General features: G+C 39.9%; 1 protein-coding gene across 1 annotated transcript in view; it reads right to left on the bottom strand.

The window, feature by feature from the left end:
* RAB12 (RAB12, member RAS oncogene family) overlaps window positions 1-19,689 on the bottom strand; it is a 36,314-nt gene extending 16,625 nt beyond the window's left edge. Inside the window, exons 1-2 of the mRNA XM_038390328.2 lie at window positions 19,361-19,689; window positions 4,754-4,814 (exon numbers count right to left, since the gene is read on the bottom strand). Coding sequence (XP_038246256.1) covers window positions 4,754-4,814; window positions 19,361-19,604 — 305 coding nt within the window. The 5' untranslated portion in view covers window positions 19,605-19,689. The remainder of the gene's footprint in view (window positions 1-4,753; window positions 4,815-19,360) is intronic.
* Between the last annotated feature and the right edge of the window lie 457 nt (window positions 19,690-20,146).

Here is a 20,146-nt window from a genome sequence, read left to right as displayed (position 1 = left end):
TACAGGGACAAACCATCCCGATGAGTCGAAAGAATAGTAAATATGGCAGGCGACCAGCTTGGCTTAATGGTGAAATCCTAGCGGATCTTAAACATAAAAAAGAAGCTTACAAGAAGTGGAAGGTTGGACATATGACCAGGGAAGAGTATAAAAATATTGCTCGGGCATGTAGGAAAGATATCAGGAGGGCCAAATCGCACCTGGAGCTGCAGCTAGCAAGAGATGTCAAGAGTAACAAGAAGGGTTTCTTCAGGTATGTTGGCAACAAGAAGAAAGCCAAGGAAAGTGTGGGCCCCTTACTGAATGAGGGAGGCAAGCTAGTGACAGAGGATGTGGAAAAAGCTAATGTACTCAATGCTTTTTTTGCCTCTGTTTTCACTAACAAGGTCAGCTCCCAGACTGCTGTGCTGGGCAACACAAAATGGGGAAGAGATGGCCAGCCCTCTGTAGAGATAGAGGTGGTTAGGGACTATTTAGAAAAGCTGGACGTGCACAAGTCCATGGGGCCGGACGAATTGCATCCGAGAGTGCTGAAGGAATTGGCGGCTGTGATTGCAGAGCCCTTGGCCATTATCTTTGAAAACTCGTGGCGAACGGGGGAAGTCCCGGATGACTGGAAAAAGGCTAATGTAGTGCCCATCTTTAAAAAAGGGAAGAAGGAGGATCCTGGGAACTACAGGCCGGTCAGCCTCACCTCAGTCCCTGGAAAAATCATGGAGCAGGTCCTCAAAGAATCAATCCTGAAGCACTTAGAGGAGAGGAAAGTGATCAGGAACAGTCAGCATGGATTCACCAAGGGAAGGTCATGCCTGACTAATCTAATCGCCTTTTATGATGAGATTACTGGTTCTGTGGATGAAGGGAAAGCAGTGGATGTATTGTTTCTTGACTTTAGCAAAGCTTTTGACACGGTCTCCCACAGCATTCTTGTCAGCAAGTTAAGGAAGTATGGGCTGGATGAATGCACTATAAGGTGGGTAGAAAGCTGGCTAGATTGTCGGGCTCAACGGGTAGTGATCAATGGCTCCATGTCTAGTTGGCAGCCGGTGTCAAGTGGAGTGCCCCAGGGGTCGGTCCTGGGGCCCGTTTTGTTCAATATCTTCATAAATGATCTGGAGGATGGTGTGGATTGCACTCTCAGCAAATTTGCGGATGATACTAAACTGGGAGGAGTGGTAGATACGCTGGAGGGGAGGGATAGGATACAGAAGGACCTAGACAAATTGGAGGATTGGGCCAAAAGAAATCTAATGAGGTTCAATAAGGATAAGTGCAGGGTCCTGCACTTAGGATGGAAGAATCCAATGCACCGCTACAGACTAGGGACCGAATGGCTCGGCAGCAGTTCTGCGGAAAAGGACCTAGGGGTGACAGTGGACGAGAAGCTGGATATGAGTCAGCAGTGTGCCCTTGTTGCCAAGAAGGCCAATGGCATTTTGGGATGTATAAGTAGGGGCATAGCGAGCAGATCGAGGGACGTGATCGTTCCCCTCTATTCGACACTGGTGAGGCCTCATCTGGAGTACTGTGTCCAGTTTTGGGCCCCACACTACAGGAAGGATGTGGATAAATTGGAAAGAGTACAACGAAGGGCAACGAAAATGATTAGGGGTCTAGAGCACATGACTTATGAGGAGAGGCTGAGGGAGCTGGGATTGTTTAGTCTGCAGAAGAGAAGAATGAGGGGGGATTTGATAGCTGCTTTCAACTACCTGAAAGGGGGTTTCAAAGAGGATGGCTCTAGACTGTTCTCAATGGTAGCAGATGACAGAACGAGGAGTAATGGTCTCAAGTTGCAATGGGGGAGGTTTAGATTGGATATTAGGAAAAACTTTTTCACTAAGAGGGTGGTGAAACACTGGAATGCGTTACCTAGGGAGGTGGTAGAATCTCCTTCCTTAGAGGTTTTTAAGGTCAGGCTTGACAAAGCCCTGGCTGGGATGATTTAACTGGGACTTGGTCCTGCTTTGAGCAGGGGGTTGGACTAGATGACCTTCTGGGGTCCCTTCCAACCCTGATATTCTATGATTCTATGATTCTATGTGGGGGCATGCAAGGTCCCATGCCCTCCCCCAGATTTCTGCCTTTCATTTAGCAATAGCTAAATGTTCCAAGGGGGACTCATCCAGAGAGGCTGCTGCAGACTCTGCCCCACAGGGCAGTGGGGAGGATAGGCAAGGCCTTCGACTGCCTCTTGCCAGGAGGCCCAGCAGTGAGGAGGTAGCAGCTCCCCCTCACCATGTATCCATGCAACACGGGGACGGAGGAAGCAGAAGGACAGTTGGCTGTGGGCTAAGCCTTCCCACCCCCTGCTACATGGAACTGCTTCTCCTTCCCTGCTGCTGGAGTCCCAGCACTTCGCACTGCCTGCTTTGCAGACCACCTTTGGGTGAACTCCCTGTGGCTATTCCCATGGCAGGAGCTGCTCTCCCACTCATATAGCAGTGCAGGGGCTTTGCACAGGGAAAACTGCCCCCCTCACACTGCAGTGGGAGTTGCCCTGTCTTCCATTTAGCTACAGCTTCTAAGGTGAGCAAGGGGGTGGAGGTGGCGATCCCTCCCTGAGCCCCACCACATGGGGCTGGCCTGAGCCATCTGGAATTACTGCTCGCTCCCTCAAATATTCCTCCACGCCCCCTTAGGGAAGCACGCCCCAGTTTGACAACCTCTGTTCTAGATTTAGAGACGAGGTGTTCTAGACCCAGTGCCCCGCCCAACCTTTAAATTGTGTCACCCCTCCAATCAACAGTTATGTGTTGCCTCCGCTACTAGTTCACTGAATAATGCTGGGGTCCTGTAAGAAAAAAAAATAGTATGTGATCACATAGTAAGAGACTGTATCATCATGCATACACACAAGGGGGCTTGAGTTTGCAACCTTAATGTTCTCGAAATGTAAGGGGTTTTTTAATGTAATTTATGAACAGACAGGCAAAGCACTCGAGAATGTGTGGTAGAAAACAACTGTCAATTTATCTTCTCTCTTTGCTCATGTAACAACTGTTTTCCAACATGATTTTATATGTATGTCCAGAGATTTATTTATTTTTTTAAGTAAGGGTTAATTACAGCAAAGACATTTTAATAGTGAGAATCAAGGAGAAAGACACTTTGGGACTACGTGTGTTGATGTTTCTTTGTAATAACTGATGTATATTGATATAAATTCAGATACTTAACCAATTCTTATGCATTTCATTTCTACATTAAATTACATGCTATGTGACCATTTTAGGCATGCCTCAGCCACTGAGTAAGAGCCACGCTTTAATATCCCTATAAGTTTTGGGTTTTTTTAAATTATTTTCAAACAAAAGTCTACAAATACATTCTTAATAAGTGGGAATGATAAGGAGTTTTAGGATATCTTTTCTAACAAAAAACTGTAAAACATTTATTCAACATTAAGAACATGTCTGACAAGCTATATACATTTCACATTCAGTGCTACAACATCATCTTGACATAAAAAATTTGCTTTACCTCTGTCAGCTTCAGTAGGCCCTGGCTAACAATGGTGGCTCACCCACCAGCTCTGTAGTCATAGGTTTCCAAACAGGGACGCAGATGAGGGATGAAGACATGCCAGTAATATTCAAGTGTTAGATGACTGATGATACCAAAGATGCAGCGGCAGTTAACTCAGAGGGAAGCAAGACAAACACATGGTGCAACAAACAGAGTTGATGGTGACCTGCCAAGAGGTGTTAGTAAGCTAAACTCACTTCATCTATGTAATTAAAAATGAAATACTCCCAGAACAGCCCACTGGTGTCATTTCAACAACCTATGTGCTTTGATTTGCTTTTTCTATGGGTTGTTAGCATCTATAAAAATTGATCTCTAATGCCAATTATGCATCAAGCACTGTTAATACACCAAAGCTATTAGATAATTTATAGGATTAGAATCTACATTAATTTAGCTGGTTTACTCTCTCCTAACTGTGATTTGTATCATACTATTGTGCATCATAAGGGACCTCTCAGGACTAACAATTTCTAATTGAATACACTGTATTAATCATTATTGATAAATAATGTGAACAATAACGTGAGCAATCATTTCCAAGATATATGTAACCTTCCCCTGAACAGAAAAATTGTGCATTCCAAACTGAATTTTCACAGTAGGACCATACCATAACTTAACACACACTTTTTTTTGTTTGTAAATGAGTGTTTTACTTGTAATTACATTGTTACATATAATGTCACAGAAAGAGCACCTACTGTATAAAATTTCTGATAAAAAGAGTTCAGAAAAGGTTAAAATAGATTCATTTACTCTAGGATGGCTGTTATAACTGAGGTGATTTCCACACGAGTGAATAAAATTGAAACTAGAGGTATTTTTCCCCTCCTTCCCTTCTAGTAGCTTCCTCATGTTTACTATGAAAAAAGTGGATGACTCATCTTTACAACTTTTGGGTTTGGGGGTTTATTTGTTTGTGTTTGTTTACTCCTATGCTATTTTCTTAGATAGCTGATTTTGTTTGTCTAAAGAAAGGCTCTGACACCTCTGTAACATGCATATTTGTGTCAGCACAGTAATATTACATTTATTACATCATCCGTCATCCCCCTCTTGCTCTTGAAAAAAAATAAATGTCTAACAGATTTGTAAGGGAAGGAGCAGAAGGATAAGAGCTAAACCAGCTTATAACAATTAATCATATTAAACAAGCATATTGATCCATGCCAGAAACACAAAAATTAAAACATACTGCTGGTTGCATTTTTGTTTTACTTACCAGATTTGTAATCTAATTTTCTTTCCTCTTAGCTCTACTGTTTTGATTTTAAAATCAACACCTATAAATAAAATACAGTAAACAAAAAGAAAAGGAGGAATAAGAAGCAAAAGCAATGAGGGTGTAATTTAAAATGATTTTTTTTGTACCTGTGCATGTGTGTTATACTAATACACTCACAACACTTTGAACAAATAGGGATTTACACCACTATGGGCCAGCATGGGGAGGGGAGGGAATAGTTATTTCATATAATCTAAGCTATTCAGCCCAACTACGGTTGAAAATGGTTTTTCAAGCTACGCAATATTATCACTAGCAGCTCTAACGACAAAATAGGAAAAAATAAGGTATGATCTCTTCCTTCCCCTCTATTCATGTTTTATAGTGATTGCCAGGAACAACCAAGCTCTAATTATGATTCAGTCACAGACTCCTCCCATGTCATGAACAGAGTCAATCTCTCTGCCTCAATTTTCCTGTCTGTAAAATGGGAATAATATATAGCTATTTCCAGGTGTTGATGTTTAATATTTGTAAAGCACTCTGAAGATGAAAGTGCTCTATGATTTTATCCTGGAGTTGTACCTGGTTTAAAATATTATCAATGACTTTTACATCTGTGTTTCGGTTATAAATTTGACAGATGTATATTCTGTAGACGTTGCTAAACTCTGAAATATGGCTTCCCATACTTTCTTTGTGCAGGAACATATCTGGGGATGAAATATAAAAAATATTGCTTCTAATGAGTGAAAATACTCCAGTTTCAATTTTTTTGTTGTTATATTGTGAAGAGGTTAATTAACAATTTCTATGGGTGATCTCTCACAAGTCAACTAGAAAGAACATTACTTTGATATTATAGTGGTTATATGGCCTTGTGGTCCAGTATTACCCCAAACATTTGCCAAGTTTTAGAGTGCACGCTAAATATTATTTAACAATAAAGCCAAGCAAAACATTCATATGCAAAGTAATATTTCAAAATAAAATTTAAGTTTATAGAAAAATCACAGGCAATTGACAACATAAAAATGCCCCATAAATCCATAAAACCCAAGCACACAAGGATACCTCTTCAACTAGTGAAGTGCCAATATGCTTAGTGTTCCAAGATATTTTACATACATTTTCTTGTCTGTCAGTTTCAGTCCCATTCTCTTAATGTCATGTTGTATGAAGATATTTTCCTTTAAATCTTATTCTTGAAACCCAGACCCCCACAAAATACTACTACATTTAAGAGAAAGAAAAGGCAAGAGGGGATGGTTCAAACTAAGTCAATTAAACTTATGCAGAAGTATACTTTGTCAGAACATGCCCTCTCCCCTCCCCAACACATTATTTCACATAACAGTTTAAACCAGTAGGGTAAAACAACAGAAACAGAGGAGATAAAATACTTTGGAAAGCTGTTTTTCTAAAGACTGCACTGGCTAAGGGCCAAGTGTCCAGCTACTAGTGCTTGGTAGAGGAGTGGACTATAAAAGTTTTATTTAAAAAAAAGCTGAATTTGGCCCTTTGGTTTTACAGCACTTGACTTCTACACACACCAAAATATTTTAACATTGGTTTGCATGACTAATGGTATAAAACCTGTTACATAGCAAATCTGGAATATATTCTAAAATTAGGAGCTTTGTTTAAAAGCTATTCTGTCAACACAGCAGTTTACCTTAGCTAATTTAGCTATATTGCTGCAGAACAGAGAGGCCAAATATAATTATTTGACCAAATTTTAATATACAAAGTTAAATTTTAAGAAACAAGAAGGATCCCCTCAACTCTATTTTAGTCTACCTTATTTTAGTTTGGCTAGGCTGAGAACCAGGGGGATAGACTATATCTATTTGCTTAAACAAAGAACACACACATATTTTAAATTTTTCATATCAAACTGGTAAACACAGTAGACTACAGAACCATGTATTCCTCTTACTTTTACCCTTATACTTCCTCCCATGTCCTTCCAAATATTTAGCACACTCACTGCATCTTAAGGTATATTGTAAAGTTCTTCAAAGCAAAGAATGTGACTTCTCATGTTTACATCTAACAAAATGGACCCCAAATCTTCTTTGGGGGTTCAGGACACTACTGCAATACAAGCAGTAAGGAATAAGATGAATTACAATATGCGGCTTGAAATTTAAGCAGACATTGTCAAATACTTTATAACCCCCCTACTTTAGGGTTTTTTTAAAAAAAGGATTCATAAAATTCAGAATATTTTAATGAAACATGATTAAAAACTAATGAATTATTTTTTCTGCATTCTTGGAAGCCTAATTATAACATTATGCTAGAGTTAAGTAAAAAAATGAAACTGATTAGTCTGAATATGGTGTCCAAAGTATGTGAAATACAAAAGGACAACATAAAAAATTTTCAATTTTTTTTTTAAAAAAAGTGTTAGTAACACAGCTAGAAGTTACTTTTTAAAATATACTTTCTCGACAGTCCTCTTTAATCTGCAAAATGTAAGCATCCAAAGTATCATTACTTTGTCTGTAGAGGATAATTAGGGTCTACAGAAATACTCCGTAATAATTTTAAAATATTACATCAACATACAAAGATCCAACTCAAGAAACAAGGAAATTTGGCTTAAATTTATCTAGAACACAACTCCCAATCCAACCATGATGTCTAGTATGCAACATTCTATTCACGATTTACCATTTAGTGAATTTTCTTTAAATCGAGTTCTTAATTTCAACATTCAGTGTATCCCAATCCTGAGAAATGGAACAGTACATCAACTTTTTTGCCTAACACTACAAGAATATACCCATTTGCTTGAGTAGAAAAGGAGACCAGGAAACTCCAAGTGAGGGGCCAAATGCTAGATTAGCATTTACCATTCACACCTGTAGCAGGGGCTGATCTAAATCACAAAGGCAGCAGAAGGAGCACAGCGCTGCTAGATTGTTGAAGTGCATCATATTTTCCAAGCAGGAGCTTTGTAAATTGATGTCTTGAAGGAAACAAGTGACAGGATGCAGGAGTGCACAGTGGAGGAGTACATCCTTCTACAGAATTATTCCAGTGATTTAACATTTAAAAGTTAGTTGGGCCCTAAAGACTTCAAAGCTAAAGCTCCAGCTGAGCTGCAACTTCCACACATTATCTCTGCAGCTGCTTTTAGAGAGCCAATGGGAACCCTGCTAGCGTCCAAGTTTGTTCACCCAACTTGGGCTAGCAAGCTCATTCCTGCAGGCTCCAAAATGATGTGTAGACAAACACTAAAGGTACATGCAAGGCCATAAACATGCAAAACTCTATCACCACCAGATTATGCTGCTGCTTCTGTACAATGTGGAATTTACTTCTGCATAAAAATGAATATTCTGAAAGCCAATGGATGATCCTGAATCATTTGATTCCAGTTTTAATTTTGCAACCCCATCTATTTCTCTAATTCAGAAGTTAATTTGATACTTATTACAAGTGTTTTTACAATAAGAAAGTGTTATTTATAGAGCTGCCAAGTGATTAAAAAATTAATGATTAATAACAATTAAAAAATTAATCACGATTAATTGAACTGTTGAACAATAGAATATCATTTATTTAAATGTTTTTTGGATATTTTCTACACTTCCAAATATATTGATTTCAATTACAACACAGAATAAAAATTGTACAATGCTCACTTTATATTTATTTTTGATTACAAGTATTTGCATGGAAAAAAACAAAAGATATAGTTTTTTTCAATTCACCTAATACAAGTACCGTAGAGCAATCTCTATCATGAAAGCTGAACTTACAAATGTAGAATTATGTACAAAAAAACTGCATTCAAAAAATCAAACCATGTACAATTTTAGATAATGCTGCCCTCTTCTTAGTTACAATGTCACCAGAAAGTAAGAACAGGGATTTGCATTGCACTTTTGTAGCTGGATTGCAAGGTATTTATGTGCCAGATATACCAAACATTTGTATGCCCCAACATGCTTCAGCCCCCATCCCATAGGACATGCTTCCATGCTGATGATGCTCATTAAAAAAATAATGCATTAATTAGATTTGTGACTGAACTGATTGGGGGAGAATTGTATGTCCCCTGCTCTGTTTTACCCACATTCTGCCACATATTTCATGTTATTACAGTCTTGGATAATGACCCACCACATGTTCATTTTAAAAACACTTTCACTGCACAAAACGCAAAGAAGGTACTAATGTGAGATTTCTAAAGATAGCTACAGCACTTGACCCAAGGTTTAAGAATCTGAAGTGCCTTCCAAAACTGAGAGGGTCGAGGTGTGGAGCATGCTTTCAGAAGTCTTAAAAGAACAACACTCTGATGCGGAAACTACAGAATCCGAACCATGGAAAAAAAAAAAATCAGCCTTGTGCTTGTGGCATCTGACACAGATAAAGAAAATGAACATGCATTGGTCTGCACTGCTTTGGATTGTTATCGAGCAGAACCTGTCATCAGCATGGATGCTGGAATGGTGGTTGAAGCATGAAGGGACATACGAATCTTTAGCGCATCTGGCACATAAGTGTCTTGTGACGCCAGCTATGAAAGTGCCATGAGAATGCCTGTTCTCACTTTCAGGTGACACTGTAAACAAGAAGCGGACAGCATTATCTCCTGCAAATGTAAACAAACTTGTTTGTCTGAGTGATTGGCTGAACAAGAAGTAGAACTGAGTGGACCTGTAGGTTCTGAAGTTTTTACATTGTTTTGTTTTTGAGTGCAGTTATGTTACCAAAAAAATAAAATAAAGTAAAATAAAATAAAATCTACATTTGTAAGTTGCACTTTCACGACCAAGAGGTTGCACACAGTAGTTGGATGAGGTGAACTGAAAAATACTAGTTCTTTTGTTTATCATTTTAACAGTGCAAATGTTTGTAATAAAAAAATAATATAGCCCACTTTAATTGATTTGTCTCGTTAGAGTTGGTAAGGCAACCCCCATATTTTCACATTCTGTGTGTGTGTGAGAGAGAGTATATCTTCTTCCTACTGTATTTTCCACTCCATACATCTGATGAAGTGGGGTTTAGCCCATGAAAGCTTATGCCCAAATAAATTTATTAGGATGTAAGGTGCCACAAGTACTCCTCGTTCTTTTTGCTGATACAGACTAATACAGCTACCACTCAAACTACACAGTTAGGTCGACATAAGCTGTCTTTCATCAACCGACCTGTAGAAGTGTCTTGACTTAAATTTGACTCCCACTGACATAAGTGCCTCTGTACGCCAATTTAGTAACACCACCTGCCCATGCAGAATGGATTCAAAGTCGATGTAATTAGATTGACAGAGTGTCAGAGCAGACACTGCATTGCTTTTGTCAACTGTTACTGGCTTTCAGAAGCCATCTCACAATGCCCCACACTGACAATACAATTGATACAAGTGCTCCTGGTGAGGACATACACCTCCGACACAAAGAGTCAAGTATGTGCGCGCACACACACACGTGTTTCAATAACTGCGGTGGCCATATGCCAATATAAATTAGGGTGAGATAATTTTGGCCTTAGGAAACTATTTGGAAACAGCTTAATTCACAATTTCTGCTGTAGTCTAAATAGGTTTTTATATCATGCTCATTACTGTTGTATACGAGCACAATCCTGCAGTGCATTAAGCAAAGTGACTACACATCTATCATGTGTCTATTCTCTCATTCTCCTTTCCTAGAGGGAGAAGCATGTGCAGTGAAATGTCTTGTTTTGGTTGGCTTGATTTTTTGTTTTTATAGAGCACAGAAATGCAACATCAGTATTGCTAGCAGTACATCTAGCTGTCTCCCACAGAACTTTTGGCATTTCTAACCAACTCCAGTGCTTTCCACTTAATTTGAACACTATCTTAAAACTACATTTAATTTTATTAAAACCTCAGGAATCCTTTATGTTGACCAAATTTTGCATAACTCAAATCACTGACTACAGCAAGTTTTAATTTAACTAACAAAGACAAAATTTCTGAATGAGCAAACTTAAAAAAAAAAAGGGGGGGGGGGGAACTATCCAGATCTGTGATTTATTGGTTGCTTTCCACATTAATAGTACTGTTACAAGAATGTTGTTTAAAAATATCTTTTGTCAGGGTATGTGTACCTCATGTTGACAATAAGGGAACAAGGATAGCATAGAACATAAATCATTCCTAGTCTCCTCAAAGATTAGTCACAACATCTTTGCTAATTGATTTCCTATTTCAGTGATTAAAATTTAAACAGAATATTAACTTATGATTTCTACACGCTCCTTCTAATGTTCCCATCACACAATCTCCGGAGAGCAGAATTAACCACATATTTTGTGTTTGGTAGAAAATTCTTCAAACCTTAAATAAAATAAAATAACTGGCACACGCAAAGGTGCATGGTATACCCAACATTTTTTTTAATTGTAGCCTAAGTATCAAAAATATTATTGAAGAAGGAGGAGTAGAGACAGGAGACAAATGCAGCCAAACCTGAGGAAATAGCAGCAACAGATCAGAACATGTCAAAGACATCAACAAAAACTGCAATTTAGTCTGCCAGCTCAGCATTTGAGTGCTTAATTATGCAAACACACTGCAAAAACTGAACTATACAGGATATAATCTGATAAAACAGAACACTTGATAACTCTTAGTGTTAAAAAGTGTACTGAATCTGAATGAGATTTTTTTTAAAAAAAGGAGTTCATGTAAGCTCTCTATGCCACTAACTATACTCATCTAAATTCCAGAGGGAGCTGTTTGGTGTCAGCACTACTGAAAATGAGGCCACTTATGCTTAATTAGGTGCCCAAAGAGGGGCATGGATCAGTGTTCACGTTGCACTCCCCATCAGTACCTGGCCTGGCAAAGCTAATGATCCAACTAGCAGACCAAATTCAGTGATGAATCCTGGTCACATGACACTGGAGGCATGTTACGTATATACTAAGAAGGTGCCCAGATATGGAGACAGGATCCTAACTCTACCCAATCTGTATTTTAAAAGCCTAACATGCAAGTCATCATAAGCCAGTGGTCAAATGTATGCAAACTATGTTAGGAGATGGTAGGTGCACCTGCTTACGCTTACTTTGAAATAAGGCATGAACTTTGTGCCAGCTTATGATGTTTTGGGAAGAGTCAACAGGCTTTTATAATTCCCCTCCCTTTTTAAAAAAAATCCCTCCTCCTACACCAAGTCTTCAGTGTGCCACAAGCAATGAATATGTTTAATATAAAACCATGCTACTCATTCTGAAAAAAGAAAGGAAAAATCCCAAAATGTCTTTTCCTTGTGTGCATGTTGGAATCGAGGGCTGGGTGTTTTGGATGCCCTTATTATACAAACACCAACACCACTTTTGCCATCTTAAAGCCTCCCATTGGTGTTCAAATCTCTATTGCCTACACATTCAAGACTCCCAGGATCTTCAAAAGGAAGATTTGCCTGAGTAAGGAGTGCAGAATTGAGCCTCTGATTTATGTTTATTAATTATTAAGTGTTCTCACATTGTATTGATTCAATGTATTTCTTTCTGGAAACTTGCTTAACGTGTGCTGTCCTGGAAAAGTCTATTAAGCAAGTGATTTTTCCTGCAAATAGAATGCGTTTGTCAAAATATGATTAAAAGCTCGAGCAATCCCTTATTAAAATATTTGATATAACAAATATAAGATTATGCATTAAGCCATGCTGTAAAACCTTCAAAACCTAACAGAGACTGTACTATTTATTATTGATAGAATAAACATGTGAACTCTGTATTAAAGCGATACCTATAAATGATCAACATGTGCATTTTTAAAAAACATACTGTACTTTTGTTACAAGAGTCCATATAACCTTTTGCAATGATCACATTTCTAAGAAGAACTAATCAGGTTTTAGGATACCTCAGTGTACAACTTCTAATGGGCATGTTATGTGTGGAACTAAACAAACTGACAGTATCCTTTCAAAAAGTGACTGAATAGGTCAAAAAAAGTAACAGTATGCGTGTGAAATTTGCTGAAAATCATTGAGTGCATTAGTGACAGACAAAATGAGGGTAAATCAGTGAGAATGGTTAATATGATGCATCTTGTTATTGAAAAATCATTTGATACTGTTGCATATAACACAGATTGATTAGAGCCAAAGACTAGCCCCAGGCAGATTAAAATGTGTTATTCTGGTTTGGGGCAAGGGGATTCTCAAGCAAGGCACAAACTGAAAAATATAGTTGGAAAAAATATAGTAGGGATAGTTCCCTCTAGTTAAAGTACAACAATTTGTTTAGTTTTTTAAAAGAACAAAGGGGAGCTCCTCTGGTTAAACGTTTACTATTTAAGGTTTACTGAAAACCATTTTTAAAAGGGCAGGTAACAAGTGTAGTAAAGGAAAGAGGCAGTCAGAGTCATTTCAGCACACAAGTGACTTTGAGGAACAGGAGAGGAAAGCAGCAACAAAACAGACAAACAGAGCAGGTGAATTCAAAATTATTTGAACAGATTAAATTTAAAGCCTATAAACTAACCATACTAAAGCTTTGATCCAATATGCAGTGAGGTCAATAGAAAGACTCCCATTGACTTAAATGAGCATTGAATCAGGCCCTTACTTTCTTCTTTAATGAAATGACTCGTAATCATCAAAGGAGAAGAAAAACTTATATGGAAACCTTTTAAAACAAAATGTAAAATGGTATGCCCATTTTTTTAAAAAAATTGCTCTATCAAGATTCTTTTAATTAGTTGTTTTTAAAATAAATTCAAAGTGAAGCCACCCCTTTCAAAGAGCACCAAACAGGTTAAAGATCAAGAATGATTCATGGATGAAAACTAACGCATTAACTATATCTGCACCAATTTTGACACCAGAAAGTTGTAATTTATTTCCAAAATGTTTTAATCATTAAACAGCTTTTTATAAAGTAAATCTTCAAATACATTTTTAACTTGCAATGGAAGAACAGTGGACAAAAGTAGATTTACAGTGCTTCAGGCTAAGAAGTGTACCAACATTTTGGCAATAGGAATAGGAAAAGATGAGCAGACTTCCTGTATTAACTAGATTTATGGGTTAATTTGAATGAATATTTGTATTTCCAAGACTTGTGATGGAGGAAGTTGCATCTGTGATAAATTTCTAGGTTCCCAATACGTAGACCAAACAGAAAACTTAAGACACTTTTAAGCCAACTGCATTGCCCAGCTTTTAAAAAAGTAGAAACTATTCATGCCATAAACTCAATACTTTAAATTTGAAATCTAACATTTAAAATACACTTTTTTTAAACTGGGTAATACTTGTCACAAATGATCTCAAGGTACTTTGTGCAAGAATATGGTGGAGGGGACTTGCCCCAACACTCTGGCCAAATTCAGATGGGAGTACGTACATTTTTCCTTTCAACTGGTTATCATATACTTATTAACTTCTTGTCCTAAATTGTGAATTGCTGCCATGTTAAGCAGCAGCCAGGTTTCACCTCAGATATTATTACACTTCAGTCATGGGTAAAAAAAAATTTCACCATACATAATTCTCAGCTTCCAGAGATATAAATACAAATCCATAATTGAGTATCATCTGCGTGTTTTGTTGCTTCTGACATTATCTCAGCTGTTGACAGCCTGGACTGAATTTGACAGCTGCATTCCACACTCCTTGCTAACCTAGAGCCTCTATATTTACCGTCATTAGAATGAGAACTAAACTTGGTTTGCTGGTTTACTTACATGCTCTCATTTATGTACCAATTGTGGGCTACTAGTTGTTCCGACTGTCCCATAGTGTCAATATAACCAACACAAGAAAGGTTTTTAAAGAGAACAAATTATTTTGTGTACTTATTTAGGGGGGGACCCACATTTAACCCTTGCATTACACATTCCTAAATACCATGACAACATTTCTCTGTAGATTACTTAGTGCATCACGAAGTGTTACAACAGCTAGTATTGATTAAACTTTTTGCAGTAAGCATGCCACCAGCAATGTTTGTGAACAATCTCCTGCTGGACTTTTGGATTTTACCAGAAGAAAAGTTGAGAACACGGTTTCTTCTGGCATAAAACTGACTGCATGCAAATGCAAGTGGCTTCTTTAACCATTACCTGAACATACTACCAGGTGCACCACTTGTTTATTACACATCCAGATTAATAAGATAAGGAGTAAAATCAAACACATTATAGAAATATAAAGCATTTCTAGAATCCAGCTTAATTGAGTAAATGTATTCATATGTAAACTGAGCTGATTTTTCATTAAAAAGGTACTCTTCATCTACTGCAAGTCTCTGAACTCACAGAATTACTGTCTTCTTTCTTAGCTCACAGCTACAATTACATCAGTTATTGGAGAGCCCTTTGCACTTCTGCCTGTCAGATCGCAACAAGTCACACAAAACTGTATTCAATCCACTCACCAAATTTCCATTTGAGAGCAAGTGATCTAGACCTCTGCATCCCCCCCAAGACACACACACAAAAATCCAACCCATGAGCTAGACAGGCAGAAGGCCTCTGAAAGCATGTCACCTCTATAAAACTCCAATGGCAGGAGTGAGATTTAAATATAGGTCTTTCATCATCTGCTGCCTCAAATTGCTGGGGGAAAAAGAGAAATCTTGAAAATGCTAATATTTAAACCATTTTTGATATCTATATATTTTATCATAATTAGCCAGTGTCTGAAGATTTCAGCTCAGGATAATACCAAGTATTACTAATAAGTAAAAGGAACAAATGTTTAAAAAAAATTGACTAGATTTTAAGTTAAAAACCACCTACACAAAACTTAAATGGATTTTCATGTAGAAGACCTAAAAGACCCCTGAATCCTGACAATTTGTTGTTTTCCAATCAAATTTTCCTATAAACCCCCCCCCCCCCCCAACTCTCTTGTTGTAGTGTGAGGAACTCCTAAAGAAGTCACTGACTACACAGGGAAACAATGAAAACTGAATTACACAATACTGTCAAATATGCTAATATTATGAAAGATCAGTAATTTTATTCTCTATTTTCTTTCAGTTACAGTAATCTCTGGTATCAGTGGGAAGAGGCAATGCTGTCCGTAAAAGGATGGCAAGAACTATACCATCAGTTTGTGCATACATAAAAAGAATGACGTTTCTAAACAAAATACTGTAGCATCTTTGTCAAAATACCTAAAAGTACAGATAGAAGCTGTGGTCTAATAGTAAGAGTACAGGCCAACTAAGAGCCACTATCGTCAGGTCTGGCATACAAAACTCTACACAGCAATGTTTTGTTACTCATTTGGCAACAGCAACCAAAATTAGTAAGTATTTGAGATCCAGTAAGGTCCTGTTATATAAATATAAAATTAAGGAAAAATGCTCTATCCAAGGAGTTTATTATTTAAAACAGCAAAGCACTATAGATATATAGTACACCATGTGCTGCTATGAGGATGTGCTATTGAAATCTGACAGGTCATTTTTGAAAGTCTTCACAGAAGTAGTGTGCTTTTGAGGTGAGATTTTTTGTATTATTTATACAACAGAAATTTATAACTTAGTCAACTAATTTTGCATTGTGAAATATGTAAACAAGCATTAAAATGCCTTATCTTCTCAAATGAATCACTTCCTCCCCTCCAAATGCACCAGTCCAGTGTGCCCATAACATCACTCAGTAGGGGCAGAGAGCAGCCATTGGCTCCTACAGACCTGAGACACCCAACCATTTTATCAATCACATTTGAAATCCTGTGCGTCAGCCTGGTGCCCTGAACAGCCTACAAGTTTCATTTAAGAGATAATTAAGCAGCTAAAGAAAACATTTTGAACTTTGGTCTGTTTGGCTTACACTGGTATAGCTAAATATAAAAATTAGTGTATAGCTGGGCTGAGACCTTCAATATCAAGTAAAAAAAAGGAGAGAATTTTTATTCTAGAGTTCAAACTATTTTAAATACAGATTTACAATGATATCACTAAATCCCTTTCCCCAAGTATATCTGTTCCTTCAGTTACATCTAGCTTTCTCCTCCCAAATTTGAGCTCAAAGCACATCCAATTTACCAAACTTCTGCCCCCACCCCAAAAACAGGGAAGCGCGTCCTATTGGATCAGTCACAATATTTTCACTTCCGCTTCAACCACACTCTGTTTGTAATTCCAGAAAATCATTCTTCCTGGATAGGTGATAACAGGGAAAAATAAGAAGGTGCTTTATGATTACAGCTGAAGACCAAATTCTGATCTAAGTTTAACTTCAGTATGGGGTTACTTTGGATTGACACCATCAGTATAAAAGTAGAGTTTATTCTATCTTGTATTTTCTTTCCAAGTTGAAGACTCAGTGCTAGATGGTACGAAGAATTAAGGGGCAACTCTAGTATGTTAATTTGGGGCTATGAAAAGCTCTTCATGTTCTACTAACTTTAGAGTTCTCAACAGCTCTCAACTCTAAAACTTTAGTCACGAAAACTTCAAATAAATGCTTTTATTTTCAAGTATTTCTACATGTAGTTTGGTGCAAGTAGATTTCCTATGCTCATTTGATGTTGCTATACTTTTTAGATAAAATCTTTTGTAATCACACCATTTATTTCCAGTAATGCTAAAATTAGGAAGCTTTTGTGCTTGAATCACTGGTTTATCTAGAAAATCAGGTTTGCTCATTACTCAGATAAAAACTGACCAATTTCCAAAGCACACCTCCCTCCAGTACTTTTTGCATGCCCTTAATCACATGGAAGATCAACAGGGTTTTACTGCTAATCCCACCTAGAAAGAGTGCTTAACACAGGTCAACAACAAATTTTCTTTCATACACCTTGTTCATCACTGGAAGAGATTAAGGGTATGTCTACACTGCCCATGTCACAGCCTTGTGACATGGACAATCTAGACATGCTTTATCGCCAAGGAGAGCTCTCCCGGAGATTTAAAAAAAAACCCACCCCAAACCAGCGGTGGTAGCTTTATTGCTGGGAGTGTGGCTCATGGCAATAAAGCGCTATCTATACTGGCACTTTTCAGTGCTAAAACTTTTGTCACTCGGAGGGTGTTTTTTCATGCCCCTAAACAACTAAAGTTTTAGCGTGGAAAGTGGTAGTGTAGGCACAGCCTTACAGAGAATAAATTCCAATCCTAGTCCCACTTCCTTAACCTTAAATAAATTTGTCATGGGTTATGGAAACTAACAGTGTTTCTTCAAAACACCACCACAATCAAATCTATATTAACATCTCTTTAGATGATACCACCTCTCTGGCACTTTTATATTGCACATTTCAGGTTTTGTAACAAAAAGCAAAACCTGTGCTCCTAACTCCAGAACAATGTATTTTCATATATACACACACACACATATATATATATATATATATATTAACAGTTGTTAACAGAAAACCATAAGCACTACCAAGTTTAGCTTTTCAAAGAAACCATCAAGGAATAAGAGTTGTCAAAATAAACATTAAAACTGTCAAAATAAACACTAAAACTGCAACAGCAACCATTTTAGAATTAATTTGTCAGAGGAAGATACCTCTTTATTTCTAAAAAGCAGCACTACTACTTTCCATGAGATGTTTAGAATTCTTCAGGCTCCAAGCTGCAATTAAGCACACATTTTACAGAAGGATAGCCTTAGCATAACAACCACCTTGTCACAACATCGAAAGTTCAGCTCCAAAAATAGGCCTGTAATAACAAGGCAGACTAAAATTTGTTTGCAGGTTGCTCTAGGATTGATTCTTACTTCCTCCCCTTCATCCTTCACCCTCCTGTACCAAAAAATACTCCACCTGAAGGGATGCATACTGATGACTAAACTCTAATAGCAAAGAAAGATTTGCTATAAAACAAATTGTTTGCTCTGCTATTTGCTGTCCAGGACAGCGAACTACATACACAACCTCTGACCCTGAACCAATATATGAATCCACAGTTTGCTGTGTACTGAGCTACCTTTTTAATTGTGGACATTTAAAATACTTGCGCTTTTCACACGCAACATGGGAGGCCCTGACATCCACCTCCTATTATAAGAGCATCATTAGCGGCTTGAGCGCGTCTTTTAAGAATAAAATTGAATGGTCTCTAACCGATCGCAGTATGTGCCAGCCTTATCCTGAGGAGCAAGGGCTCTAAACTTCTCTCAACACCAGTGACCAACCCCCGCCCGCACACACCAGGAAGAGGCTCTCTGGGAGTTTTCTAACGTGTGACCCGCCTTTCTCCTGTTTTCAAAGCTCACGTTACGTCTCCAGGGGCTGTGGGGGCCGAAGGTGAGGCGCCTGAGTTGGAGGAGTTCAGAGGCGTGAGGAGGGAACTAGTGTCTCCCCCTTTGAAGGTCGGCAGAGCGGGCGCGGACGTGCGTGCGGCTGAGGAGGGCTGCGGCGGGGGCGCGGAGAGGGCCGGGGGGGGGGGGATGGGGACAGAGCAGCAGCGAGGGGGCGATTAGTGACGGCTGCAGCCCCAGGGCACCGGCCCAAGGGGCGGGCGGGCGGAGCTCGGCCAGAGCCCGGCCCCAGCTGGCGCGGGGGCAACGCAGGAGGCGCGGCGCTGGCTGCAGCGCGGGCGACAAGAGCCGAGCCCGTGGGCCCGGCCAGGCCGCTCTCCCGGGGGGCGGGCCTGAGGGAGAGCCCGGCGCCCGCCCGGGGCTCTTACCCACGGTTGACTTGCAGGCCTCGCAGAAGGTGTCGTCGGTGAAGCGCTCCATCAGGCTGGTCTTGCCCACGCCCCGCGAGCCGATGATGATGACCTGCAGCTTGAAGTCGGCCGGGCGCGGCGGCTGCTTCCTGCGGCGGGACTGCGGCGCCGGGGAGCCCCCCCCCGCCGCCGCCGCCGCCGCCGCCGCCGCGAACTCCCGCCCGGCGCCGCCCCTGCGCTGCAGCCCGGAGCCCGGCTCCATGACCGCAGGCGGCTCCTGCGCGACCCCGCCCTGCCGGCTCCTCGAGCGAGCGCGCGCGCGCGCGCGCCGCTGCCCCGTGCCTGAGGGGAACGGGAACTCCGCGGCCGCCCGGACAACGAGCGGCCCGCGCCGCAGCGAGCGGGGCCCGCCACCGGCTTGGGGGGGGGGAGGGAGGAAGCGGCGCCCCCTAGAGCGCGGGAGGGCCCAGCTGGAAAACCGGCCGTCCCCGCAGCTCCGTGCCGGCGGCGGCGGCTGAAAGGAATGAACGCGCCGCTGTGCGTGTGGGTAGCTAACCGCGTGGGGCACGCCTGGGGCCAGGCCTGCACGTTACCTCGGTGCTGCCTGTGCTGAGCTCAGCTAGCCCCGGGGGTCCTGGTCCTGCCCCTGGCTGGAAGTGCAGCAGCCAGAGATGGGGATCCGCATTTCCCATCTAGGCTAAGTGCACCTGCGGTGTAATTTTAGCCATCTGGGTCCCAGGATATTAGAGAAAGGAGGTAGGTGAGGTTTGATGGGAACAAGTTCTGTTGGGGAGAGACACAAGC

Source organism: Dermochelys coriacea, chromosome 2, assembly GCF_009764565.3.
Source record: "Dermochelys coriacea isolate rDerCor1 chromosome 2, rDerCor1.pri.v4, whole genome shotgun sequence".
Classification (NCBI taxonomy): Eukaryota; Metazoa; Chordata; order Testudines; family Dermochelyidae; genus Dermochelys; species Dermochelys coriacea.
The sequence above is the reverse complement of the archived record's forward strand: the minus strand, read 5'-3'. Positions and strand labels throughout refer to the sequence as shown.